We start from the raw sequence: 27,779 nt of genomic DNA, 5'->3' as shown, positions 1-27,779 counted from the left end.
GGTACAGAAGGGAAAAAAGCAACACATATTATTAAATTAGTTAAAGCAGCACCATGACAAAGCAAGAAAGCACACACTCTGACCATAGCAAGCACAAGCAGCACAGTGGTGTGAGACACATGGACATTTATTGCGTCGAACACTGCCGCAACAAAATGGCCCATCAACTCCACAAGTGAGTCTGGGAAAGGTGGACAGGAAACAGAAAAAGGGGTACACGAGGATTGCCTTTCACGCTAAAGGCTTACCTGTAAATGTCTTTATGGATACCGTTTACTAATAGGGGCATTTTGGGGGGGAGTGTGTTGCTGTATCTACCTACGCCCCTGGTCATGTGGGTGCAGATCATGCACGTAAAGCCAGACAAGAAAAAAAAACACAAAAAAAACAAGGTGGGAAAAAGTATACAACTGCTGAGAGAGACCACATCAAATGCAAAAAAATAAAAGGAATTAATCAAAAAGAGCTTTGCCTTCTTTGAGGTCAGCCGCCGAGCGCTTCTCTAATCCCCTCACAGAGTGATCGTGTGTGTTTTGTGTGTGTTTTTATGAGACAATAGAGAATGCCTTTGAGTCGGACATGAATTTATGAGTGTGCGACTACTTGACGCTGATGTGACACAATATTTGTGTGCATGCAGTTGTGAAAAAGCAGACATACACGGCTACAGTACGTACAGTACATTCAAGATCATCGACACACTGTGTTTGCATTGAGAACACCAACGATAAGTGTGTTAAAATGAAGTTGTTAAAGTATAGTGAGGATGGAAATGATGATAAAATGACACATAGTATTAAAATAAAGCTGAATGGTGGTTGTTGTCTTTTTTTTTTTTAAGGTTTTTTTTTTTCTTTTTACCTGTTTGTGTGCAGGCACTCGGCACTCCCGCCCCGGATAGACCTGTGCATCTCCAGGACCTCACTGCCATTGCCATGACGATGGGTGAACAAATGAAAAAAACCCCGAGAAAACACAACAGAAGAGGATGGCAACTCAGACAGGTAAGTGAATTTATGAATGAGAGAAACCAGGAAATCATAATTCTGAGATTTCAAGTCAAGTCTGCATTCAAAAAATACAGAATGATACAACAAACTTAGTATGTTGCAATCACTAGTTTCACACTGTTAGTAGTATTAGTACACATTAGTTTTTTTTTTAAAGCACATTATGCACACTTATCAACCAAAACAAGAGTCAAGTGCTCACTAAATAGTCTACTGAAGGAACTACAAGGAGCACTAAGCCAATGTGTGTGCATCTTGTTCTTTTTAACTTAAACACACCCTCATTCCCCTTGTCCCTCTCCAGAGACCCCAATAACAGGTTACCTGTCCTCAGAGTACTCGTAGTCCGAGTCACCAGAGCGCTGATGCTCCAAGTGTGAGTCGTGGTAGCGGGAGGGGGAGTGGGAGTGGTGACGGTTCTGGTGGATCTCATCCAGACTCCTGATGGAAGCAATAGAAAGTATGACATAGTTAGGAATTAGTAAAAAAAAAATCTTCATTAAGAGTTTGTATTTTGGGCAATCCAAGAATGAGAATGTAATATAAATGTTATTAGAATTATGTGACCTACAAAGAACACACCTGCACAAATATTAATATATTAACATATTTTACAATCATCCCTAAAAGAAAATACACCTTTCCAACCTACTAAAAAAAGATGAACTAGTAAGAATAAACCTAATGTTGAATTATGTCTGACAATCCTGTGCATTTACATCAAGGGTGTATCATCTCAGGGTTGCTCAAGTTCCAACTCAGCATAGTTTAACAATGATGACCCAAAGCTAAACATGTTAATATGTCAGGATGATAATCACAGTGACGTTAACATATTTCCAGCTGTCAGATTTAATTAATAACATTGTCACACTAACAGCCATAAGCAAAGATTTGTAGCTTTGGTCATGATTTAGCCATAACGTAGTAAACACATGTTAACAAGCTGCTCTGATTCCCTGACACACATAATAGTATAGTATATTATAATAGTAGTAGAACACAATAACATGAACATGAACACTGACCACACATCTTTTGTTCTACTGATGATAAGCGGAATTGTCTGATGTTAAACTACCTGTAAACAACACTGAGATCATTAAAAGTAATCATTTATTGATCGTATGGAGCTTATATGGTATATTGTCACCACAGACAACACACTCTCCATTGACAGTACATCAGGTAGTGTTGCTAGGCGATGCTGACCTTTGCATGGGCACGTGTGCGGGTCGTGACCTTGCCCTGCAGGAGTCCTCTCTGTGAGGAGACACTGAGCGGGAGCGGTGCTGGACGGTTCGCTGCTGCTCGGGCACAGCCAGCGTACTGCCTCGCTCTCTCTCCCTGGAGTTACGCTCTGCATCTACATACACACACACACACAAGGGCAAAAAAGCAAAATTGACACACACACACATATACACACACGTATATACATATAGGCATTAGTTGTGTGTTCTTTGATAAGGATGCACCAGTTGTGAGTGTTGTACTACTAACTACCACTACAGATGCCATTCTCTTACAGGCTGTAGAACATCACGTCAGGATGTTTTACAGGCAAATGACCAGCTAGCAAACAGGTTAGCCAGTCATATGAGCTATCCTGAGTAGCTGACTGTTTCCGCAATGTTTCTGTCAGACCTGCAGCCTTAAAAAAAATAGTTTAACCTACATGGAGTGCCAGATGAGAAGAGAGATCAAACTTTTAACTGAGGAATATTTAATCACTGCAGAGGCAAAGAACGTGGTGTGGAAAATAGGAAAGATATGAAACGGTAAAGATCAAACAACAAAAGCATTACTAATGTTGATATTCTTGCTACAGGTATGTTCGTGACTGAAAAATGTGAAAAAGGTGTGCATAGATAGATGATTTTACAACATTTTTGGCTCACCACATTATAAAAACTCATCAATCAGATATGGGATGGTTTGGGAAAAAGTTATTTTAGGTGTCCAGAGCTCTAAAGTAAAAGCAATGTTAATCTTCTCCATATGAAACAGCATTTGGAACTATTCCCAGGCCTGGATGGGCATCAAACTCTTACGATTTAATCATCAGTATCAATTGTCATCAATAAAATATCTGGTTCATTGATACAAAAGTAAAAAGTAAGTACGGCTCCTAAAGTGCATTTCTGTTGCACACTGCATTAAAAACAAGTAGAAAATAATGTTATCACTGTTTTACAATCTGAAGCTGAATTAACCATAATTCAGTTTCAGATTCTGGGTAAAGATTTTATTTCATTTGGTTTTGAATTCACTACAGCTCTGATTATCTACATCTGACACCCTTTGATTGGCTTGTTCTCCATAGCAGCAGCAGAGGTTCATAAGTGTTACAGAATATTAACGGTATTATATTTAGAACCACTCATCATGACATATAATTAGATATATTCCTGTTTGGCAAAATGTGGAAGTTTCTAGAAATGTAGAATTCACACTGTGGAAGAATACGTCTGAAACCAGCACCTACTATATTTATCTATTTACAGTATCAAAAAAATGTTATCATTTCCTGATTGTGTGCACTTTCATGTGGCTATCCTCAACCATCTGGCATTTAAAAAGGCTAAAATGAACTACAAAAATCCATTAATATCTTGAAACAGGCAGGCCTACATTTTACTGACAGGAAATGAAGCCACAGCAGAAACAGTCAAACAACAAAGCAGTTGTAGTGACTCTATTTGCCAGATAATACACAAATTTAGCTTCTACTGTACATTGTGTCCTTTCAGTGAAGTCAGCAACATCGGGGCAGGACTAGACACATGCAGGAGAATGGCAGGAGACTTAGTGGAATGGTGTTAACTACTGTAGCTCTACAGTCTTACATGCACTCAGTGCTTGAAGTGTTTCTACGGCCCAGCAGAAGAGGAGAAACTGTTCACTGCAGCCTCAGTGAAATACAGTACACTGCTCAACAGCAGCAGTATAAAGGCTGTGCACCACAATACTACAATTCAAAATCAGCAGCAGTAGCAATATGATGAGTTGCTGCTGATACAGCAAAGATTAATTATTTCAATTTGGGTGCAATTAGTTCTAAAACATACAGTGGAGCCAAAAGGAGGTTGGAAGGTTTGGGAAAAAACCGATGGAAGGAGGATGCAAGAAGATGCTCTCTCACCCAGTGCTGGACGCCTACAGGCTACTACAAGGAAATGCACAGTAACCATGCCCCCCACCCACCTTTAGTTACTATCAAACCATCATCAAACTCTGTATCAATGATGCGATGAGACCCTGCACACGCACACACACATACACATAACACACACACACAGGAGAGGGTAAGGTCGAGAGGTTCTGTGCGTCCGTCTCCCGCACTGAGAGACGAAAAATAGAGAGCTCAGTAAAGGAAAAGTTAGTAACTACACACTCAAACTCAATGTAGGTTCACAGAACAAACATATATATATATATATATATATACACACATATAATTTATGTACATATACTGTGTACAGAAGGACATACTCTGTAGTTTCTTGCTGGGGCTGTCTCCATGGACATGTCTGCGTGGGAGGTACGGAGAAGGCTGTGGCAGAGGTATAGAGGACACGTCATGCGTCTGGAGTTTATACCAATGAGGAATGTCGTCCAGCAAGGCGGTCTCCAACTCTATCAGGATCTGAGAGACCACAAAGAGGGTGATGGTAGACACATTATCTATGGTTTGGTTAATGTGTTTTTGTTATCCATTAACCATATGTTTGCAGTACCAAGACAGCAGTCACATTACACCAGTACGAAAATAGTGTTTGGACATGGTGTGTTGCCCACCTCGCCCAGAAATTCGCTCTCCTCCTCTTGGACCCTAGGCTGGTCCCAGACAGTGATCTCTAGCATGCGTTCTCGGAAGTCCCGTCTGTGAACGTGGGAGTATAAGAAGGTCTGGTTCCACTTGGGCTCGGCACTCTTCTTCACTGTTTTAGTCCGTCGTTTACTCTTATCACTAGAACAGGAGTGAGAAGAGTTTAAATTATAAGAGGGAAGCACGTCTCTCAACATAATCCTAAAGACAGTATTTCTTTTTAATGGCAAGGATGGAGAGTGGTACATTTATGGTAATGAAGATGCTCTCCATGCAGTGGTACTCATAAAAGGGACCAACAGTGATCTCACCTTCTATCAGGCAGGAAGTACATCTTGACATAGGGGTTCCGAGGTCGTTCGTCTGGTCGGGGTGGCAGGTCTATGGCTTGAAGGACGTTGACGATCAACTGATGGCCCACTTTGTCGTACCACAGTTTCACCTGTAACAATTTGTGATGCAAATTAACCTCTACTCATATCTATACCCATCAACAAGGGGTATACAGCACTTCATCCCCAAATCCCCAATGCATCCCCTTGGCCCTTCTCCATTCTCTTTCAGGTACTCACAGAGAGCTGTCCAGGCAATACCAGAGGAAGGTCTCTGAGGGTCCCGGGGCTAGTAGGGGACATTACTGATATAGAGGGACGGTCCATTTTCTGTGACTCAAAGGAACTGGAGCCTGCTGAAAAATGGAAAGCACAACAGATGTTGTTATAAACCATTAGAAAAGGCACTACCAAGATTAGGAAGAAGCATTACGTCAAGTCTAGAGTCACTCTCGTTTCTCTCCAGAAGCTACTTACATAGACAATAAACCCTGGTAATAACAGAGTATATTGGCAATAAAGCTGCCCATATAACCACTTACTAGATTCTAGAGGAGGGTGGGATGACTCTGGGATTCTCGGGATGTCTCTGTGAAAAACAAAAGAAAATTGATGAACCTGAAATTTACTATATATACACAACAAGCAACATGAAATATAAAGACAGAATCAGGACTTCAGTGAACATTCATCTTTGAAAAATGAATGGGTAGCAGGCTCATGTCAACCAACAGTTAAATGGTATAAGAAGAGCAAGCAGTCAATCAAATGCACACACTATTAAACATAGTGGGTAGAAAAGGAGAAAAGGATAACTGGAATGAGGGATATTTGTCTTGGATGCCAAGGATTTTGGGGAAGGCATGAGGGGAGGGGGTTCCACCCACCAAATCAACACTACTTACTGATATGCTCTATACACTTTTCTCAAGAAGTTTTTGGACATTATTCGGTTGATAGAGCTTTTAGATAAAGGAAGGAGACATATCAAAAGTATCTGTCAGAAAGAAAATTAAAGCCATCACTCAGGTACTTTTCATGATAATTATTACACATGTTTATCTTACCCGATAGGTCTTGAAACAACAATCTCCACTTGAGGCTCAGCCTTGGATTCAAGGATAATGTTGTACACTTCTTTCTTGGTTGCTCCTGGCAACGACTTCCCATTCCACTGTAAAACCTCGTCACCTGCAACCAAGATGGCCAACATACATGGTGATAGCCTGAGGATCATTATTGTATTTGCTGACAAAGACTAAAGTAAAGAAAGTACTCTCCAAGAATTATACTTCTTAAAGTCAAACTGAAATTTGAATTCTCCTCACTGTTTTGTGTATGGAAATATAAACTATAGATACAGCAGCTAGGTAGAATTTTTTTCTTTCAAAAAATTGTGTTTATGGAAACTGCTTCTTAGCTTCTTATCTTCATGTTTCTCTATGGGCCTTTTCCATTGCAACTGAGCATGGAAGCCACATAAGCTATGAATGTAGATGTGAGTTTTCCCCACTTTTCTAAGAAGTCCACATAGCATTTCCATTCAGATGATTTAAGTCATCTAGTATTTACAACATTCAACATTTTGGAGGACTTTCCTGTTGTGAAATTTGATTTCACTTTGAAATTGGAAACTAGCAAGCTAGGCTAAATAGCTCACCCATCAACTCAGAAAACTGACATTCCATGTGGGATGTGGAAGTTGGTATGCTTGGCTTGCCAATATAAGCACAGATTCCCAGAAGGTGTAATTAAATTCCAGAAGTAACACATGCAGTAGTGACAGGGCTGACAGCACTGAAATAGTGTGAAGAATAATGTCAAATGGCAAACGTTATCGAACTAGGAAGCTAGCCAGCTTGCTAGCTTCCTCTTTCCATGTGGAATACAAACTTAAAAGCACAATGGATCCTCCAAAATGTTTAATATTGTGAAGAGATAAAGGATATGAACTATTTTTTGTGTCCAACCGCAAAGACATCAATCATAGTACTGATACTGGCACTGTCAGTTCTTCAAATTCATGCCACCTAGAAAGCAATACTGTAGCCAGACACATCACTGTAAAAAAAAGTAACTACATTTAAAATCCTTGTGTATGGTAATTATAATTTTGTCAAAAATAAAAAGTCAAAACAAAAAACAGAGATACTATATGACTTCTTGGCAAAATAAATATCATTTCAGTTCGACATTAAAAGTCAGCTTTATCATTATACTGTTATCAGCTAGTCTTTACACAAAGTACTAAAGCATCATCTGCTTAGAAACAATATGTTGAAGGGATTCACACCTGCTCGTAGGTGTCCCACGACATCTGCTAGGCTGCCTTTCTTTACTTTGGTGATGAAGGCCGCAAGTCTCCCTGTCTCTGTCATCTTCCCTCCAACCACCTACACACGAAGGTGAGAAAGGAGAATGGAAAGAAAAAGAGGTGCACGTTAGCAGGGATAATGACATTTTGGTGTCTTGGAAAACTCTTCAGCATACAATATCTCTCAATAGAACATAGCTTTAGGAGACATTAGAAATTCCTAACATTATCCGTTTTCTCTGTCAATTCTCCTCATGTAGTATTCAACTAAATCTAAAACAGACATAAACAAATTATTTATAGATTTGTTTTGACACATGTCTTAATGTAAATGATTTCCTGCTTACTTTTAGGCCGAGGAGGGAGCCAGCTTCTCGGGGCATGGCAGACCTCTTGCTTAGAGTGATGCGCCCAATCAGGTGATCACCCTCTTTGGATGGCTGCCATGTAACTGGATGCTACAAGGGCAGGAAATAGTGAGTTGAGTTATGAGGCAGAGACAGAAGTAAGGAGGACCTGGAGTGGCACATGAATGCTGTTGGCTCAGTCTTTCTTTCGTGTTTTGCATGCGAGAGCTACATGTAGATGTATGTGAATTGATGATCAGGGCATAATACAAAAACTGTGGATTTGTCATGTTTTGTTGAAACTTACATGCCACACTGTAGGATCTAGTGGATGACAATCCCAGTCACCTGCAGGGAGACAGAGAAAGATTGAAGGAAAATAGTCACTTGGTCTCTGCCATACGAAAAATGTATGTACAATAAACTCATATCATGCTCTAAGGTCTGCGGACCCCACTTTGAGAATCACTGGAAATAAATTGCTATAAATTGCTTGCCCCAAGCTGCGCAAAAAAACAAGTACACCTTAGGACAGACGCAGCTAATACACTGAAAGCTGTACCTCTCTGAATTGAGTGACATGGAGTCACAGCTATAAGATAGATTGTGTTCCTGTGAGCAATTTGATTGTTTTGGTTCGCTATCCGTGGGAAGAGAACATTTCAGAGGACTTCCTGTTCTGCAAGGAGGAGCCTGGGAGGTCAATGGGTGAGTATAAATGTTGTTAAATTGATTCCAAATGCATTTTAAATGAAATGACTCTGTTTGAAAATATATAAATGGTATTAACATGAAGAAAATTGAAACAGTTCATTACCATGAAACAGATCTGAAGTATTTGTGTAGGTTGAAAGAATAGAATACAAATGGTTCCAATGCCATCTAAGAGTAATGGTAGTATGGTAGTAAGTATGTGCTTCAATGGTGTTATGATTATAATTGGGTCTTGGAAAAATGTCTCATCTGATGAAAGACTGAGAAAGATATGTCTCTAATGAGACAAAAGAAATATTGGGAAACAGCTTGTTGTCAGGCAATGTTGTCATGGTGTCACATCCCAATCATCAATTCATTTGTTTTAAGTTTTGTCATAGAAACTACTGTCTGTGGCATCCTGGATAAGACATTTCTTTGGTCTATCTTCCCTAACTGTTCATCTTTCCCTCCTAACACACTGACCATTTTGATACACATGGTACGAGATTGTCTCCTCAGGACTGACTGGTATGTCCGAAGCCAAGCAGCTTATTACTTGATGATGGACATCTCCACAAACTTTGACACTAAAACACTGGTTCGACTCTACTGTACCTTATGTCACATGAATTCCTTGGATATATTGAGCTACTTCTAACACTGTTTGTTCATGGAGAGATAGAATAGGATTTGCTACTTACTCATCAACAATGACTGTTTTTATCCATCATTGTTTTTTATTTCTATTATTTTCCTTCATTTTTGTATTTATATGTCCAGAACCTTTTCCCATGCAGGAGAGTTTGGATGGGACTTGGGGTTTGTTGAATGACCAAAAAAAATCAATTATTAATACATTAACATAATAACAAAGGAAAGGGTTAGATTTAATGAATTGAAAAATACATTTCTGAAACAATAATAAAATTCTATCTATAAATTTCTATGATGTAATGGAATGTACTCACATATATAATATGTGTACGACTTCAACATAGTTGATGAAATTTTAAATGATATGTTAAATATAAAGTAAAAGAGCCATAAAGAAATAAAAGTTATACAATAAGTGTATTGAGAAAAGGCAATGAGCCGATATAAAAAAGGAAAAAAACAACTTCATTCATAGTCATAGCAAGTCACTTTGCTTCAAGCTGGCTTGTCACAAACTCATGCAAGAGCCTGGCCAGGGGCAGAGACACCAGTGACTGTCAGTGTATCCCAGTTCTCATTAACACTGACAGATGGTCGGCTCGAGTACAGGAAGTTAGAGTAACTGGCCCAGCATCTGACCAGAACAGCCTGCGAGATTCATGGCCACTATGCCACCTCAGGAATAAAACAACAGCATGATGACGACAGACGGGGATTTAAAGGTCCTCTGGGGACTTTGAGGAACTTCAGTGCTAAGGTAAGTGAAATGTGTGTGCCTGGCACAGAGTGAGGCCACTGATTCAACTAGAGTTTATGGCAAAGGAAAACAGGAAGGAAGTGAAGGGAGCAAAAAAAGAACACTGCTGTTTGCCAAAAAACATTTGCATCAATATTGACTGAAAACCAAATAGAAAATGACTGCTCTGTCCGATAGGTTAGCCAATAAGACCATGGGTGATGAAGATAGTGAAAGTCAGAAAAGTCTGAGTAGACATGACTGTAGTGCTGCTAATCTGAAATCTGAAAGTCCACTGGGAATGCTTGAGAGGATAAATGTTGACTCCACACTTTGAACTGCTGAACAGGCATTTTTGGTTTTTGGCGGATGAACACACCGGGCAGATTACAAAATCTGGGCTGCTCTTCTAAATGATGCTACATCAAAGCATCAGCTCTTTGCAGGTATTAACGTAGTATTGTTCTTGATAAACACTGTTTGTGCATGCGCGTGTGTGTGTGTGTGTGTGTGTGTGTGTGTGTGTCCTCCTCCACTGCTCCATCTGCTACTTCACCAATTGCTGGCACAAAAATGCACAAAATCCCACACACAGCCTCTAACTTCATATATAGAGAAATTTCTACATCACATGATAATTATTGAACTCCCGTCAACCCTCCTCCTCCACATAGCCTCAATAATGTCTCAATACCAACATGTGCTAATTTGCTGTAAGCTTTTGTCTTCGGTTTTAACGTAATTTATGATAACAACACAAGTGAGTTCTGAGGTGAATTTATTCTAAGCAAACCGAACTAAACCAGGTATATGAATTATGATATCAAGCTAGGCTAAGAATATAAATCAAATCAAATTGAACGACTTCACACAACATTGGTTAGCTTCACAAAGACAGAAAAGTAAAACAAACAACACAATGAGTCCGTAAAAATACTGTAATGGACTTTGCTGGGCCTAATAGTGACCACAGACTGAGACTGCTCTACAGGTGGGGATCATGACAGACCAACAGTCATGGTTTGGATCTTGGAAAAATTGAAAGGCTTGTATTAGCATGCAAAAAGATTTGTTTTGTTAGTGCAAACACTCTGTTGCAAAGATTATAGTTCTTAATGAGGATAATTTGGCCTTAAAGTAAATGGAAGATATAATTGTACTGTAAGAGTGAGATTACTGTTCTTCACAGTAGTATTGTTGCAATATAGCTTACGGTGAGGAGGGAAGAAATCCTGCACCATCTTTGATTCTGCATGTTTTTTATTGACTTGAAACTGGAAGCGATTTTTCTTGGTTGGAGTCATTTGTGTTGTTTGATACTTTGCACCTGCCTGATGATGCCAGACTTCACATTTGCACCGACATTGCTGAAAAGGCAGACAACAAATTTTCCATACACACTGAGTGAAAAAGCTGTATCATTCTTTGTGGACTGTTAAAGTAATTCTGGTAAATGCAGGAATATTTCATACAAGCACACTACACACAATAGGGAATGAAACTGGGACCAAGTGTCAACCCTCAACAAGAGACTTCCCCTTCCATTTCCTCAAAACCATTACCACTTTATTGTTTTTCTTTACACCACGGAAGTAACCCAATTACTCCAAATTTTTACTTCAAACACTGAGTCAAAACTGCTGTGTCATTAAAGCCCCATTCTGAAAGATTCACTGATATATATGGAGGGGTGCAGTTTATTTGGCAGAATGTGAAACCACAATATAAACAGTCATCTTGAGGAGAATCGACTGTTTGTGCATGAAAATTACATAACCTCCTCGTATACATCATGGCAGTTTTATGATGGGTATTTAAGTGTCAAAGCTTGTAATCCAAGCAATGTGCATGCATAACGTCAAACCTCAATTCATGTATGCTGCATTAAATCCATTTATTGTAAAACCCATTCACTTGTCAAATATAGTTGACTGACTGAATAAAAATAACACTAACATTTACGACATAATGCCCAAGTCCAAAAAGGTATTCAACCTCACAATGAGTTATTATTGTATACCACAAGCGTACAAGTTGTACTATTACTCTTATTTACTTAACTTAGCTTGTATATTGAATCTCATAAACCTGCAGTAACATCAAGAACATCTTCTAACACAGTCTATACTTCAAATAATGCCACAACATGCATTTTCTTCTAAAAACAGAAAAAGAAACCTTGACCCTATGCAACTTTTTTCATCAGTTTAATCTGATGCATCTACAGTATGTAGGGATACACATATACAACATACATACATATATACATACGTACAAACAATATCCTGCAAATCTGTGTTCATACCCCAGATGAGAGTCAAAGAAGACATCCTATTTCAGGGCCCAGCTAGCTAAAGAGTGTTTAAAACAGCTAATAATCCCAATCCACACCATCTACCCATTACCATTCCCTGAGTTATAGTAATCTGGATTAAAACATCTGGAACAGGCCCCTTCTGTGACCGGTGAGAGAGTTAAGCTGATAGAGCCTAGCTAGCTCTACCTACTGCCTCCTCTAAAACTCAGACGCCCAACGTGGTTTATTTTAGCATAGCCTAGCATTAATTCTACCAGTGGTGAGCTGTGAAAAACAGAGGTAGTGAGGAGCCAGAAGTGACCAGGTAGCAGGCAACCACAACCAGGCATGATTTTAGCTGGTGGTTCATGGTTGGCTGGTGCAGCTGGCTGTTTGCGAAGCATTACGTAGCAAGAGAGCCACTGACCTAATTCTACAAATCTGCTGGCCTAAATCACAGGGACTCTCCAAATAAATGAGAACTGTCCTGAGAGCAGCAGGGTTTAGCCACAGCACAGAGGTGTAGATGACATGCAGGGATAGTAATGCATACTAGGCGGGTGCTTCATCATATCACTCATCGTATAGTTTTACAGTCCAAAATTAGAATGTGTCGGTATTAGAATAATCTTATGAGCTCAAATATGTCTCGCTTACATTTTTTTCAGTATCTCCTACCAAAGCTTTTTCAGATGCCAAGGCTAGGAAGATATGACCATATGGAGAGGTGTTGTTATTGTACTTGTCTGTTTTAAGAGTACTGAATTAACCCGTAATTGATTTGACAGTTCTTTCCTGGGTAAAAGAAAATGTTTCCAATCATTTGTCCAATTATTCAGTCAGGATCTTTCTATCTCGCAGGATATCAGCGGCAGGTCGGGTTACAATTAGCCATCAAACCTATTACTGTTCTGACTCTAATCCTGCCCACACTGCACTGGGCATAAAGTAGGTGATACAGGTATAATCTGAACGTCATCTTGACAATGATGAGAATGCAACAAATGCAGAGAGCTCTTGTGATTCAGCTAAAGGAATCATATGTGGAGATTAAGGATGAGCATGTGAGCTAGATGAGAGCTGCTGCAGCTCATGACCAAGTTTTTGGTGAGTAGAAAATGACAGGTGAGACTTCAAATGTAGTTTTAGCAAATAAAAGTGAGTATTACACTGGAAAAATATCTAATGTAAGGAAACTGATGAAAGCAAACATTGCAAGGTATGCAAGTTCCAATATATTTAGCTTAGTAAGCTACTGAAGTGAACACATCTGTCTGACTGACCTTTCTCGCTGACGCAATCCTCACAGCTGGTGTACTCGGGCGTGGAGCCGCCCTCCTCCTCTGAGCTGCTGATGGACATCTGCCTCCTGTTGACTCCGCGTTTGCTCTTGTATGACCGTGGAGGGGGTGGCCGCAAAGATTCCGACTGGTCTGAGCTCTGAGAGTCCTTCCTCAGCAGGTTATCCCCACCTTTGTCCCTTGGTGTCCGTGTTGTACCGGGCTCTAGGTGGCCCTTGTTCGGGCCCCAATCTGGAGGCACTGGTCCCCCAGGTTGGGGCCCTGATCTCACACCACCTACAGGGGGAGGTCCCCCTCCAACCCCCACGGTCCTATCCACAGAGTAAGCTTGGTGGTTCTCCATGACGGCCTTGTGGTCTCCCTCCCCACCTCCACCTCTCCTGGCCAGTCGGTTTTCAGGCACCTCCCCTGCACCTCCTCCTTCGCCAGGCCCTAGTCCAACCTCATTGATCGCTAGATCACTGTGTCGTCGTTCATGACGGACCTTGGAAACTTTAGCATGCATGCGCATCTCCTGCTCCTCCTTCTGTGGTTTAACTGGGTATCGGGCAAGATTGGGGTCACTACGGTAACGATTCTGGAACTCCTCCTCACGGCGCTGGCGCTCTCTCTGTTCCTCATCATCTGGGCGTCTGCGATGTGTTTCTAAACGACCCAAATTCTCCTCCCCATCCTCATAGTCCTGAGAATGGATCTTCTCCAGTCTCCGGCCATCTCCTAACCGTCTCTCACCTCGGTCGGCGGGGCCTACCCGCTCATCCAGGGATGACTGAGAAGGCAACTTCCCAGCAGGCCTCCGCCCACTACCGCGCCCCATGCCTCCCTTACCATTTTGTTCATGGAGGGAAACTGGCCTTTTCCTGGATAAAAAAGGGATTCATTATACCTTATAGTCTACAGACACAGATATAAGCATAGGTGCAACTCATCCATCAAATGAAAGCAAAATGGACTGAATGAAAGACCTCTCAAGTCTAAAACCTGTGACCTAGCTTTTACACTGGTTAAGCTAGAACAGACCAGATCTATTCTTTTTTTACCCCAGGGATTAAAAAACAACAAGAGCTTTAGCCAATATACCATACAAAAATGGGTCTCAAGCCTTGTAGCACTCCTATCTTTCTCAGTAAAGAAAAACCATAGCTCCTATTCTCCAGCCCTCCAGTTCTCTTTTTGTTACTGAAAAAAGACATCAGTTACACTTATAAAACATGCTCTAGTGACAGTGTAAAGTGGGAATACATCACAGAATTTGGGTTCATAGTATCATGATGTCTTACTTTTCTCTGGGTGGTTCACTTTGGGAGCGGGAGCCAGGCATGGTGTCAGCACCCTTGGCAGCAGTGACACCAGGGGGAGGCTGTGTCCCGTCTGGCAGGCCTGTGTTGGAATTGGTGGAGGGTGGGGCTTGGGACCTGGAGCGAAGTAGCTTCCTGTCCCGTTGGGCCTCACCTCCCGTGGCTGGGTCGGTCAAAGAGGTGCCAAGGCTCCCAGGCCGCACCCCTGACCCCGAAAACCATTCTCCTGATTTGGTGAGAATCTCCTGCTGCTTACGGCACAGGTTGCATACCCACATTACCTGCAAGGATTGAGAGGACAAATGTGTTTGGCGAGCTGGTTTCAGCAGCTTCAAGCAAGTAAGGACATTAAATGAATGGAATACCTAACAACATGGTTAGACATGCCTTTGACACAGAAATCTGCAGTATTGTCAACATTTACACAATTTTATTGAACATGGAGCCTAGCACCAAACAATTACAGCAGTGTTTAACTGTTAGGGTGCAAATTCAGTTTCTTTCTAGACATTAAGAAGTCTTGTGAGGCAAATCAGCATCTGTCACCCAAATAACCTCTACAAACACCTTATATGGCGTTTTTCAGCTCATATACATAAATGCAATAAGCTCTTCTTTTTTTTAAAAGAAGAAAAAAACAGAATTTCCACAGACTCTCCCCTGCATGATTCCCTCCTCTGCTCCAGCTAATCAAATATTAAAGAGTACTCAGATATGACAGACTGCGCAGTTTTACCATTTCAACATATCCATTATCAGTGAACATAGCTTAGCAAAGGCACAGTTATGCACTGCTATTAAGAAGACGAAAAAACTGAGCTGGCTTCAGAGGTTATGTTTCACTGCCCTGTAGGCTGTGAAATGTGTTATAACCCATCAATAAATAGTATTACTTTCAAATTGATCCATTATGCTCATGTTGGTGATATATTAAAAAGATCTAAATTTAGAGGGCTACAGACCATATAAATAAACTCCAGTGGCAGATGAGAAAGGAAAGATGAGCTCCAAATTCTATTGAACTGTTTATATATATTTAATGTTAAGGATAAAAAGTGATTCAGATGGATTTGTGTCAATTCTACTCATCTAGTAGGTGCATAAGTTTTGCAAATACATTATTTTTTTATGTAGTCTCTAAAATTCTATAAAATGCACTATCACAATGGAAGATTGATGATCACAGACATATACAGTGTTGAAATAATAACATTTGATTGTTGGTCATCGAAATAGAACCCATAGACAAGATCAGATACTCACATGTAGCCATGGCTACAGAATACCACCTCACTTCAACAGCACATAAACAGGATTTATCTCCCTCCGTATTTATAATCCCAGCGGTTTATTTTTCCAAATCCAAATCAAATGGGAAAACAGTCATTCCATATATTCCACCGCAGAACGTTGGCACAACTTGAAAACACAACACCTCTGGGACCTCTGGAAACCCCAAAATGTTACTCCTTGACATCCAGTGGGTTGGACTGTTAGCAGTCGGTTTAGCAGTTAGCAGTTAGCCTTCAGCGCACCAAAGCACATTCATCATGGCCTGATTGAATCCTAGTTGGCGCATGTCCAGACTAATCTAAAGTAAATCAGCTGCCCGCACGGCCCACAGCTGTCGGGCAGCCGCCCAGCCACACTCTACAGTCTCTTTCTCTCTCTGTCTTTCTCCACCTCTTTACCTCAGCTGAGGGGCCACAGATTATCAGAGGCCAGTAATCCTTTCAGCTCCTCACCATTATACAACTCATCATCAGTGGACAATACCAGCTCTCAACTCATAACTTCTAACCTATAGCCCTCCCTCCTCCATCATCCCCCTCAGGCACAACTACATAGGTTGAAGATTAAGCCCAGTGGACCCAATCCCCCAGCCTCACTCCCTTCCCAGTGTATGATGGGATATAGGCTACCTTTTTGTATAATTTACTGAAATGAGGGCACCAATTATACCCCTCAAATTTCCTCCAAACAGTTATGTCATTCTTCACATCTGGATACTTCAAACTACTGGAGCAGTTCTAAATATTTTATCAGAAAGACACATCTTGGATGGTACTCAAAAAGTATTAAGAAAGGTTAGCTTGGAAATACAGCTGCATGCGCTGAAAGCACATACATAACTGAACACCTTTGAGCCTCTATACTTAACAACTCACTTAAAAATATATGATTTAAAATAGGTCTTGTTTATAAGTGTAAGACATGCAACATAGATGATATTTTAAAAATAAAGTAACACTAGGAGCACCTTTTGTTATAGGTAAATGTGGACTTATTTCAATAAAAATGTAACTCAATTGACCAGTTAAAGCTGGAATGTGGGACGTTTGTCTCCCCCTTCTGGCAGTGAGAGTTATTACAAAAACAATGTCAACACATGCTTATGTTTTAGGCCTCGGCATAATCTATTGTTGCTACTGCTGTGGCTCTAAAATGATGGATACATTTTGAGCCCCCACAAAATTACTTCACTACTAATTAATTCACTATCAGAATTGTTATCAATTCAGCCCAATAACATTTGTCTAGTCTAGAAGAGTCACATGATTAAAATATTTTATCCTCATTCGAGTTAATAGAGGCCTAACCAGAAGTTAGCCACTCAGCTGGCGGATGTAACTGGTGCACATGTTCTGTCCATAGAATACTTAAAAAGGATTCTTCATTGTAGGCTATATTTCAAGATTTGAAGAATTATTTATTGTACACTGTACAAATGGTAAAAATAAAAAGATCCCACAAATCAATAACTTTTGTACACCCGGCAAACCTGAAACTGTAAATCTGTGAAATTTTAAAAGTGCCTTTTAAAAATGTAATTCATATTTCTTAAAGTAAGGTATTGTGTTAGTACTTATATAGAAAGACTGCCACGACATTATATGCCCAAGACTAATTGTGTTCATTCTTCATTTACTTTGAGATACACATGTCCAACATGTTTCATTAGCAAGTATGAGACTATTCCAACATGACATTACGTCATTTGCTAGCAGAATCTTTGCAGGGAAAATGATGAAGATAACTGAGCCTTGCTTAATGTAGTCTTTAACTTCCAACAATATCTACCGGCATTTAATCACAGTTCTCGTTGTCCCCATGTGGTATTTACGAAACTGCCAATGCCCTGATATGAAGTTCAGTATTTTTTTGAGCCTTAGGTATGGCATAACCCCTTAACGCATGGTCTATGAGAATCTATAGGTTGCTTTGCTAGTCGCTGCCAGTGGAGAGGAGTAAAGGCTGTAATCCACAGTCCAGTCTTAATCCTCGAATGAGAGCATCATATAGCACATGATGGGACCACTGTTCACTGTACACTGTGTGTTCTCTAACCAAAAGAGACACATTAAAAACAAATCTCATTTTCTAATGGCACGCCTCCATGTGTTTGCTATGTGCCTTAAAGCCTACACTGCATATTGGGGGAGGGTAGTAAACAATAAGGAAGTTATAGAACACGTGCACACACACACACGCACACACATGCACACTCACACACACGCAAAGAATATAATACATATAATCCTTCAATTGAACGATTGAGCTTTGTGTTCCTGGATAGCCTGAAAGATATTGTAGGGGGAATTAATTGTGTGTGTGTGTGTGTGTGTGTGTATAAGATGCACAAACCCCAGCCTATAGAGTTTGCGTGTGCATGTGTGTGTGACACATGTATTTTCAGTAGCGCTTGCTGCCGGACCAGCCGGAGCGTGATGTCAGACCCTCAGCTAAGCCGACCAATCAGAAGCATCCGTCCAGAGGCAGCCCACTCTAGTGTCACCTCGAGTTCATCTCGCTGCCTCACTGCACGCTGCGAAGCGCGATGTGCTGTGAGAATGTGTGTGTGTGTGTATGTATATGTGGGCCATTTCTGAAACCTTCTTGCCTAGAAGAGTGTGGCGTGGGCGACTGCCTGTAGGCGAGATGTGTGTGTGTATGTGTGGAGAATAAGCAGCGCCATCTCTGTCATGTAATAATGTCAACCTCCTTCTGCCTAAAAATGTGCTTCTCCATGGTAACCAAATCACTGAGAGGAGCTAGTGAGAGAAAGGGGGACAAAGCAGTGTGTGTGTATGTGTGTATGTGTGTGTGTGTGTCTGTGTGTGAAAAACTGAGAAAGTGAGAAACAGAGTGTGTCAGTACTGAAGGATAATGATAGAAGAGAAACCTAAAAATCTACATGAATGCTATTTTGACTGCATCACGTGTGCTGCTGCATTTAACATTCCGTGTCTTCTTTCTTTCTTCTTTTCCCCTACCCTTTTCTTTCATTTTTATTCCTGTATTTTTTTCCTTGCCCTTTTTCTCATTTTCGTCTCCTTCCCTTTCTATTCTCATTTTTCCTTTGCTTTCCATTTCCTTAATTTCCTTTCCTTTCCTCTCCTGTCTCTTCCTCTACGCTCCTATCCTGTATTTCCTTTCATTTCATTTACTTCCTTTCCTTCCCTTGCCCTTATGTTGCCTATTCTTTCCCTTCTCCTTTCCTTTCTCATTTCCTTTTATCTCTCCCCACCTTCTAGCTCAGCTGACACACCTGGCTGACTTGACAAATGAAGACACAACACAGCTGTCACTCATACTTCTCTATCCCGTACCCTCTTCCCTTCATCTCCTGCCCACCCCCCACACCCCCACCCCCAGAGCTGCTCCATCCATCTGCTGACAAAATGGTGAAGGCGTGCATCGCTGCCGCAGCTCTGCCGGCAGCAGCTCGCAGCGAGAACAGCATCCATTTAGGCCCGAATTGTGTGAACATCAGCTTTTCCTTAAATGGGTAGAATAGATGAGCCTCGCAGGGGGTGGCGGGGCAGTGGGGAAGAGGTGGTTTTGCTTTCAGTGAGCCTGTGCATTGATCCCCCCCAACCCCACTTCCCCACTTCCCCACCCAACACACACACACACACGCACACACACACACTTCGACAGAATGACACATGAGGCAGCGCAGGGTGTAAACTGCCATCGTTCAGGGAATGGTAAATCCTGAATGGTGGGTAGAAAGACGACCGCAAAAGACATAATGCTCCATTTCCTCTAATAAGGTAGTAGATCAACTCTGCGAGCAGGCCAAAATGCATTCAGCGGTGAGGAAGGCTGATAGAAAAGCAGAGCTGTTGTGCGCCCGTAAATCCACACCATTTTTACATTTTTGATCTCAGGATTGTAACGAAGACTCTCGCTGCTCTCGGTGCTCCACATAACAACACATTATAAAGACCACGGTTCAGGGTCTTCAGTCTTAAGATACTAATAACCATTACTGTGATAATACTACATCTGAATTCAAAGCCTGTGGTATGTTGGAAGCAACCCTTTTTACAATTTTGAGTTAGAGAACCATTTGTGACCTTAGCACTTGATACAGTACTCTGTGTTGGGTCACCTAGTCACCGATAGCAGTGTAGCTATAGGTTATTGTCAGTCAGTCAGGCTGTCTGTTGGTCAGTTAGTCCAAGACTTTGGTCGAAACTAAAATATCTCAACAACTTTGGACTTTGTTTTCTCTAACACCAGACGCTAAATTCCCCTAAAGTACCCTGGCAGCTGTTAGGTACTGGGATGAAATGCTCAGAGCAATTGTCAGACCTTATGCTGGTGCAGTGGGCCCTAGGTGCAGGCCTCATGTTCCCAGGGTATGTAGGCAGTTCCTGGATGATGAAGGCACTGATGCTATTGACTGGCCCTCACATTCCCCTGACCTAAATACAATTGAGCACCTATGGGATGTTATGTATCGTTGTATCTGACACCTCCAAGTACAGTCCGACAGACTAAGACTACGGTCAAAACTAAACTATCTCAACTTTTGGATGGACTGACATGAAATTTTGTAAATCTTTTGACATTCATGGTCCCCAGAGGATAATTCCATCTGACTTTGGTAATCCCCTGATCCTTTTCCTCTAGTACCAGATGCTGAATCCTAATGACTTTCTGAATCCCTTGACTTTTCCGCTAGCAGCCCCATGAGGCTGATATTTATGGTAAAGTTGAAATGTCTAAACCAATGCTGGATGGATTGAATGTCAGACATCCCAAATTTGGTACAGGCATTCATGCTTCCCTCAGTATAATTTGTAATAATGAAGGTTAGTCCCTACTCTCAGGATGTCAAAATTGTGTTAGCCATGCTAACACACTAAACTATGATGGCATGTTAGCAAGCTAAAGCTATAATTTTGCTCTAAGTACTGTTTTGTCATGGGAAACCTCACAGCGGCGCTAACATGCCTGTACAGTCTCGGCAGTAGATTGAAATTTTATGATCAGAAAAAGCTAATATTAGCTTGAAATGTTAAAACGTTGCACATTGGCCATCATTTCAAGTCCAGTGAGGTAAGAAATATGAGCCACACAATATGACCAGTTTTAAACACGCCAAATTAACCAGATTCTCCAAACAACTTCATTTAGAGAAAAAACTGAGAGTAAACAGACCCAAAAACTGTGTCCACACACAACTATGGCAAGTACACTAGGTCAAAGTCAAAGCATGAATCTCTCTGTAAACTGTAATCAGTGTTTCTGTTTGAGTAATAATTTAACCATTGTGAATAAGTCTCGCTGGAGTTAAAATCTGTCTGACTGCTCATGCTATTTGTTCCATCTGCCAACTTTTAGAAAATGTTGCTATGTTACCAAATTTCAGCAATTACATCAGTGATTAAAATGGTAATAGCACTAGTAAACATGATAACTCAAACTATGAAATAAGACTCTCTTTATCCTTGAAATCCACTCACAGTATATTCAAATAGCACATGGGTTTTGAATTCATATGCCGGCTTTCACTTTCCACTTCTGACTTTTCAATGAGGGGGTGATAATAATAGGAGCTGTAATAGTATTACAGAGCACTTTAGAAACATTAAAGACTTGTCTTGAGCATTTTGCTATTGGCTTTTGCCAGTTCCAGTCAACGAAGCCTATTATTAGACATACAGGCCGTGACTGTGAAGTCATATTTTCAGCTCCAAAAACAGGTTTTGCTGTTATGTTTGTCAGCCTCATAAGCACTGTTTTCTAGCCCAGGGTATGAGTGCAACTACAGGGAAAGAAGAAAAAAAAGAGAGACAGAAATAGGGATAGACAGTGAAATACAGAGAGAGGGAGTTAAATTGAGATGTGGACAGACGATGGGAACAAAAAGAGATAGAGTTGTGGAGGCTTCTATAGAGAGGCAGGAGATCATGGTGTATAAAAGGAGTGGAGTGTAAGGAGGAGGATGAGAGAGCAGCGGGTTAGTCATCTAGTACTGAGAAACATGATTGAGATTATGCAGTGCATCCTCCCTTCCGGTAAAAAGTGCAGTGTCAGCTTGATGCAGTAAGTGAACAAGCCTGTACGTGTGGGTGTATCAGTGTGAACTGGGTGTGTGCATTGGTGATACACTGTAGGGGCTGTGAACTATTTCAAACCACGCACACCCACTATCAAATACTTACAAAACAGAAATATGAAACACCTGCACCAAAACTACTAAGAACCCAGAGTTACATCTTATACTGTACAATGACATGTAAATGTCTTGTTTGTTGTCTCTTTACATCTTGCATTAAAATGAATCTTATATCCAGATTGTACCTAGATATGATTTAACCTGATTACACTTAACTTGGTATTTATATGTTTCAAGTGTCCACATTGAGATCCAACTGATCCGATTGAGATGTGATCATTCTGTACTGCTCAAACAACCAAACATAAAAAAACCCCAAAAAACATGGTAGTGATCTGTGAATCCGCCTCTCTATAGAAGCATGGACTTTTGGTTGCTTAATAAATGTCTCTGTTATGATAGGAATTGCCAAGTTTTGCTTGTATATAAAATTGTACAATGAAAAACATGCATGCTCATTTTTCCCAAGGAAAGTACAACACCACTGTGCTTGACTTGCAATGAGAGTGGTCATAGGCCATAGAGAGTGGGAACACACAATGCCACTACAACACCAAACACAAATGTTTTAAACAAAACTCCACAAATCTGAGACAGCTGAGATGATGTGACATACAGTATGATATTCATTGGTACTGGTGTCTCCACCTGGACAACATATCTTTTTATGCTCAAGTTGAAGTAGTGTTCATGTGGTTTCAGTTTATTAAGTGGACCACGAAGACTTATATTCCACCAGGGTTCTGTCTGGCTGAGATACAAAATCTGTAATTTGGTAATAATTAGCAGGAACACTGGTACTGGGAAATCTGTTAAGTTTGCTTGCTTCCATCCATGTTTATATTCATGGATGCTTTTTACATAAATATAACTGTTGTTTTCAGTTATATGTGCTTACATTTCCTGGCATGAAAGTCTGGCATACCATAATTATTCTGTGTGTGCTTATGTGTGAGTGTGTGTGAGTGTATGTGTATGTGTGTGTATTTTGATGTGTCTGTTAGGGAACCAGTGCCTGTCTGTTCTCCACTGGGAGGCAGTGCTCCTCTACAAAGGAGACAGATTGTCAGCGGTTTGTACAGTTTCTGGAAGCCATCTGGAGCTGACATTAAACACATATAAACAAACACTCAGCCATTACCAAGCTATAGCACCAGCAATAGCAGGGCAGCTTGACAGAGAGAGCTATGAAAAACACATCAGCTTCTTCACACACCTCATATCTGGCTCAGCTGATTTATGACAGCCTGAAATTGATTTACACTTGAAACTTTTGGCATTTAATGATGTTTTCTGTTTGCACAGCAGCTCAGTGAGTAACATTTACTCACAAATACTGACAATGTAGTATGCATAATCCTGCATTTATTTCGAGTTTAATAAAGCTGCGTGTATATAATATCCTAAACCATCTGGTTTTAATAAGATGTAACTGAGATTTGTATCACTATCTGTTGATTAGCTTAGCTGCCCGATTATCTTAGCTAATTCCCTCTTCAGTTGTTATTTTTACATCTTGGTTTTTGTACAAATTAAACAAAGAAGAAATAACATGTTCATAGCTTCAGTAATTGTGTTTTGTGTATTTTTTAACCTTTAAGAATGAGACTACTTGAATCTACTCTTTATGCTAAGCATAGTTAACTAGCTAGCATTATCTTTGTACGACATGAGTGTCAAAAAAAAATCTTCTTATCTTACTCTCAGCCAGAAAATGAATGTGTTTCCAAAAATGTTTCTACCAATGCTGCACTACTAACACAATAAGGCAAGGTACCGATTCTACCCATTTAGAAAAGCCACAAAGTTTGTCACATTTCAGCTTAGGCAGGGTCATCTTGAATCTTGGATTTTAATCACAAAGTGTGCTAACTGTAAGAGGTGAGCAGTTTCTGAATGAGACATAGAAACGTAAGAGAGCATGTATGAAGGACATAAGTCAACTTTTCCCTTTATACCAATGTAGATGGTCTACTGTCTTACCTGAATGCTAATGCAATTTTTTTTTAAAGAATCCTCTTACTGACTTTTCAAGAGCTGAGCAACATAAACCAAACTCACTGCCGTTCTCTTCACCATTTCTGACTGAGCAGTAACAACACTTTGGCAACATTTTTGCAGTGACCAAGCATTAAAGGGGAAGTGGACAAAGTGGAACATATACCTGGGCCCCTCCCGTCTCCCCATGGCAAGGCTGGTCTGGTCTCAAACACACAGGCAGGGAAAGCATGCACAGGCATGAGTGTGCATTCATTGTGCAATCAGATAAAATGTCTATGGGGCTAGGTGCTTTTTATATGCATGCCAACTAAATTTGCCAATTTCCCATCCCAATTTAATCTCCCTGCACCCACCCACCCCCGCACAGCCATGCCTACAGCCATAGGAAGAGGGGTCAGGATGGGTCAGATGCCCCTGCAGACAGTCTATATTATGGCTCATGCTCGCTCTGCCCACCAGTTGATTTTCAGGGTCTGCATTCATTCTCAGAATTAAAGTACTGATGCAGGATCAGCAGCCAGCTGCCCTGGGACTGCTTATCTGTGGGGCAAAAACTGATCATGGGTCTGATTTCCTAATCTGTTACTGTGAATGAGCACAGACCCAAGTGTGGAGGGGAGACAATAGTAGTGACCCATGCAGCAAATCCATCACCCAGCAAGCCTTACCCTGTCCTTCACTATGAGACACTTTGCAGGGGGAGGAGACAGACAATGGACACAGAGTTAGTCAGGGTTTACACTTGAGGACACAATAGTTCCAGGGGACTCCACCCTAGACAGTACTGTGAATACTCTGGGAAATCAAAGGTAACAAAAAAACTGTATGAACTATCAGCAACCCCCTCTGTTCAGTTAAGTCAGTAATCCATAAGTGGATTTGTACACACACTGGCTCCGTTCCAATCGGATACCCCGCTCTCTTGCATCTGCCTTTGTTGGGGTTTTTTCAACTCATTTCCTGCCAGCTTGGAATTTATAAGTCTGTGGACAAACATGGAAGAGACAAAACTTCACCTTTCGAGGGCTAGAAGTCAAAATGCGGTCAACATTTAAGACAAGAGAGATCTCAGCTCTAGATTAGAAGACAGCCAGTGTTTTTTTTTTCTGTTAGGTGGCACAAACATCACACTCACAGCACAGAGAGAGAGAGCACAAAAAAAAGATGCTAACCACTTTGTCCTCCTTTGTGGCATGCAGTCCAGGTAGCAGTGAGAATTGAGAAAAGTGAGGGAGGAAGTGGAGCAAGAGAGGAAAGGAGAGAAAAAAATGTGAAAGTGTAAAAAAAAAAAATAGAGATGCAGAAAGGGTGAATTTAAGATATGATGTAGTGTATAGATTGTGCGAAAAGAAAGAAAAAATAAGGGAGAAAAGGGGGAAAAGAGGACGTGGTGCAAACATTTGTTAATTACATTCTGCAGAATTGATACACACATTTTATATGAGACTGAGGCGGTGGGGGACGATACACACATTTTATATGAGACTGAGGCGGTGGGGGACGACACTATGTGAACGTACAGTATGTGACCACTGACATGTTAGGCTGCAGCGACATGCATGACCCAGCTTAGCATGACTTTGGTGTGACATCATCAGGATGTGTCACAGCTCCTCAGCACAACGAGGAAATTGGGACACCAAAAGAAACATGGAGCACAATCTTCCACAACCCTTACCTTTCCCTAAACTTCCTCTCTAGAGTCGCATATAGATCAGGTCTTTGAATTTTCACATATTCAAAACACAGTGTGGTGTCAGTGATAGAGCAAAAGTAAACATTTTTAGAATTGTTATTAAGTTAGACAATATTTGATCATGCTTATTTTGACCTCAGGATACAAACTAATGAGGAGGAGTTTGTTGTTTTTGCTTCATTTTTTAATGTAAACTGCCTAATGAATGCTGTGAATACATTTGAATAACGTCTAATAAATGTCTAATTAATCTATTATTGCAAATGCATGTTTATTATGTCTTCAGGTTTTGAGATATCCCCATGTGAGATTTCTGCCACCATCCTAAAACAATGGAGGTTAAAGGAATTCTGTTTATGACATGTGGTACTGTTTCAAAATTACGGCGCGGGGGGGGGGGGGAGGGGGGGACACTGTGGTATCGCTCTGTAATGGCAGTAGTGTTTAGGTACTGTTTTATAGCAATATAAGTCGAATGCTTATGAGACTACAGTACTATTTTTAAATGACATTTGGTACTTTTAGAGGTAGCGTCGTATTTTTTCAGAATCAGTATTTTTCTGAACTGTTTTTATAGTGCACTGTCCAGCAGAAAGTACAAACAAATGTCTCACAACTTGTCCAAATAAAAGCCAAACCACCTGCAAATTTAGACACCACTCAAGGTGAGAAAATACATTGAGGTTTCTTAGGTGAACTGACCCTTTAAAGAGAAAACCCCAAGGTATTTGTAAGTTCAAAAGTGTAAAGCCTTTGTAGTTATGGATTTGCTCTTGTTTCCTCTTTCTTTCCTTTCATTGTTGTTGATCTTGTAGAAAGCCTGAGGGCCAAAAAGACATCTAAATAGAAGAGAGAAGCATATGGAGCCAGAGTGTGCAACACTTTTTTACTACTCTCATGGATTTCCTCTTTACCAGCTGTATGTAGCTCATTAATATGGATACATCTGATAAAGACAGCTGTTATACTCAATTTATTTCCATTCTCCTACATCAAACATTAGTCATACTTTGAATACTGAATACTTTGTAAATGCATTTTTGAAATCCAAAATGCTAACTGGAGGAAAAGGCAGTGTGCTGTTGATGTGAGGTAAACAGGCACACTGTAGGTAGCAGAGGCCTGTTATGCACTGAAACAAAGCTCGCACTTTCCTAACCCTGTTATTCTGCTTGGCCGGCCGGATGGCCCGGAACAGAGGCGAGCAGCACCGGGACGGAAAGAACTTCACATCCAACACATCCCTCCCACACACATTATACAGACACAATCATTCACAGACACACAGCAAGGAAATGGAGGACAAATGACATGTTGCATCCTCTTACCCCTCGTACAGATTTATGAATTAAACTGCTCTGCGAGTGTAGAAATTCAAATCTGTTTTGGTTTACTGATGCGCTAACTGCTTTCAAATTGAATTTAGATAATTAAAGGAGCTGCATTGTCAAAAATCCTTCTCAGAGCCTGGGAGTGCTCAAAGGACACACACCATATGTCTGAAAATTCTCTGCACTTGTAAATGAATATGAGACATTATATTCACTATTTAAAGAGGCAGCGTGTAGAATTTAGTGGCACCTAATGGGACAGACTCAGTAGAAATGTTTTAATTAGTGTAAAATCACCTGAAAATACAAATTAATGTGTCTTTGTTACATTAGAATGAGACCTTTATATCTACATAGGGAGAGGGTCCTCTTCCATGGAGCCCGCCATGTTTCTACAGTAGCCCAGAATGGACAAACAAACCATTGACACTTTTTGTTAGTTTCACAGTCACCATACACCTACATACTTGGAGTGGGAGGGGGAAGTGGAGGTGTAATCAGTGATTTGCAACCCCACCACA

At 40.7% G+C, this 27,779-nt stretch overlaps 1 protein-coding gene across 1 annotated transcript in view; it reads right to left on the bottom strand.

Annotated features, from left to right (window-relative positions):
* The window catches only part of rims1b (regulating synaptic membrane exocytosis 1b), a 69,427-nt gene that overhangs the window by 18,222 nt on the left and 23,426 nt on the right, over positions 1–27,779 (bottom strand). Inside the window, exons 3-19 of the mRNA XM_053329429.1 lie at positions 25,404–25,415; positions 24,900–24,920; positions 14,799–15,097; positions 13,501–14,378; positions 8,143–8,183; positions 7,836–7,946; positions 7,468–7,567; positions 6,242–6,365; positions 5,717–5,763; positions 5,415–5,530; positions 5,154–5,284; positions 4,812–4,983; positions 4,506–4,659; positions 4,218–4,271; positions 2,223–2,376; positions 1,335–1,451; positions 862–924 (exon numbers count right to left, since the gene is read on the bottom strand). Coding sequence (XP_053185404.1) covers positions 862–924; positions 1,335–1,451; positions 2,223–2,376; positions 4,218–4,271; positions 4,506–4,659; positions 4,812–4,983; positions 5,154–5,284; positions 5,415–5,530; positions 5,717–5,763; positions 6,242–6,365; positions 7,468–7,567; positions 7,836–7,946; positions 8,143–8,183; positions 13,501–14,378; positions 14,799–15,097; positions 24,900–24,920; positions 25,404–25,415 — 2,594 coding nt within the window. The remainder of the gene's footprint in view (positions 1–861; positions 925–1,334; positions 1,452–2,222; positions 2,377–4,217; positions 4,272–4,505; positions 4,660–4,811; positions 4,984–5,153; positions 5,285–5,414; positions 5,531–5,716; positions 5,764–6,241; positions 6,366–7,467; positions 7,568–7,835; positions 7,947–8,142; positions 8,184–13,500; positions 14,379–14,798; positions 15,098–24,899; positions 24,921–25,403; positions 25,416–27,779) is intronic.

Source organism: Scomber japonicus, chromosome 2 (genome assembly GCF_027409825.1).
Source record: "Scomber japonicus isolate fScoJap1 chromosome 2, fScoJap1.pri, whole genome shotgun sequence".
NCBI lineage: Eukaryota > Metazoa > Chordata > Actinopteri > Scombriformes > Scombridae > Scomber > Scomber japonicus.
This window is presented reverse-complemented; position numbering and strand designations above follow the sequence as displayed.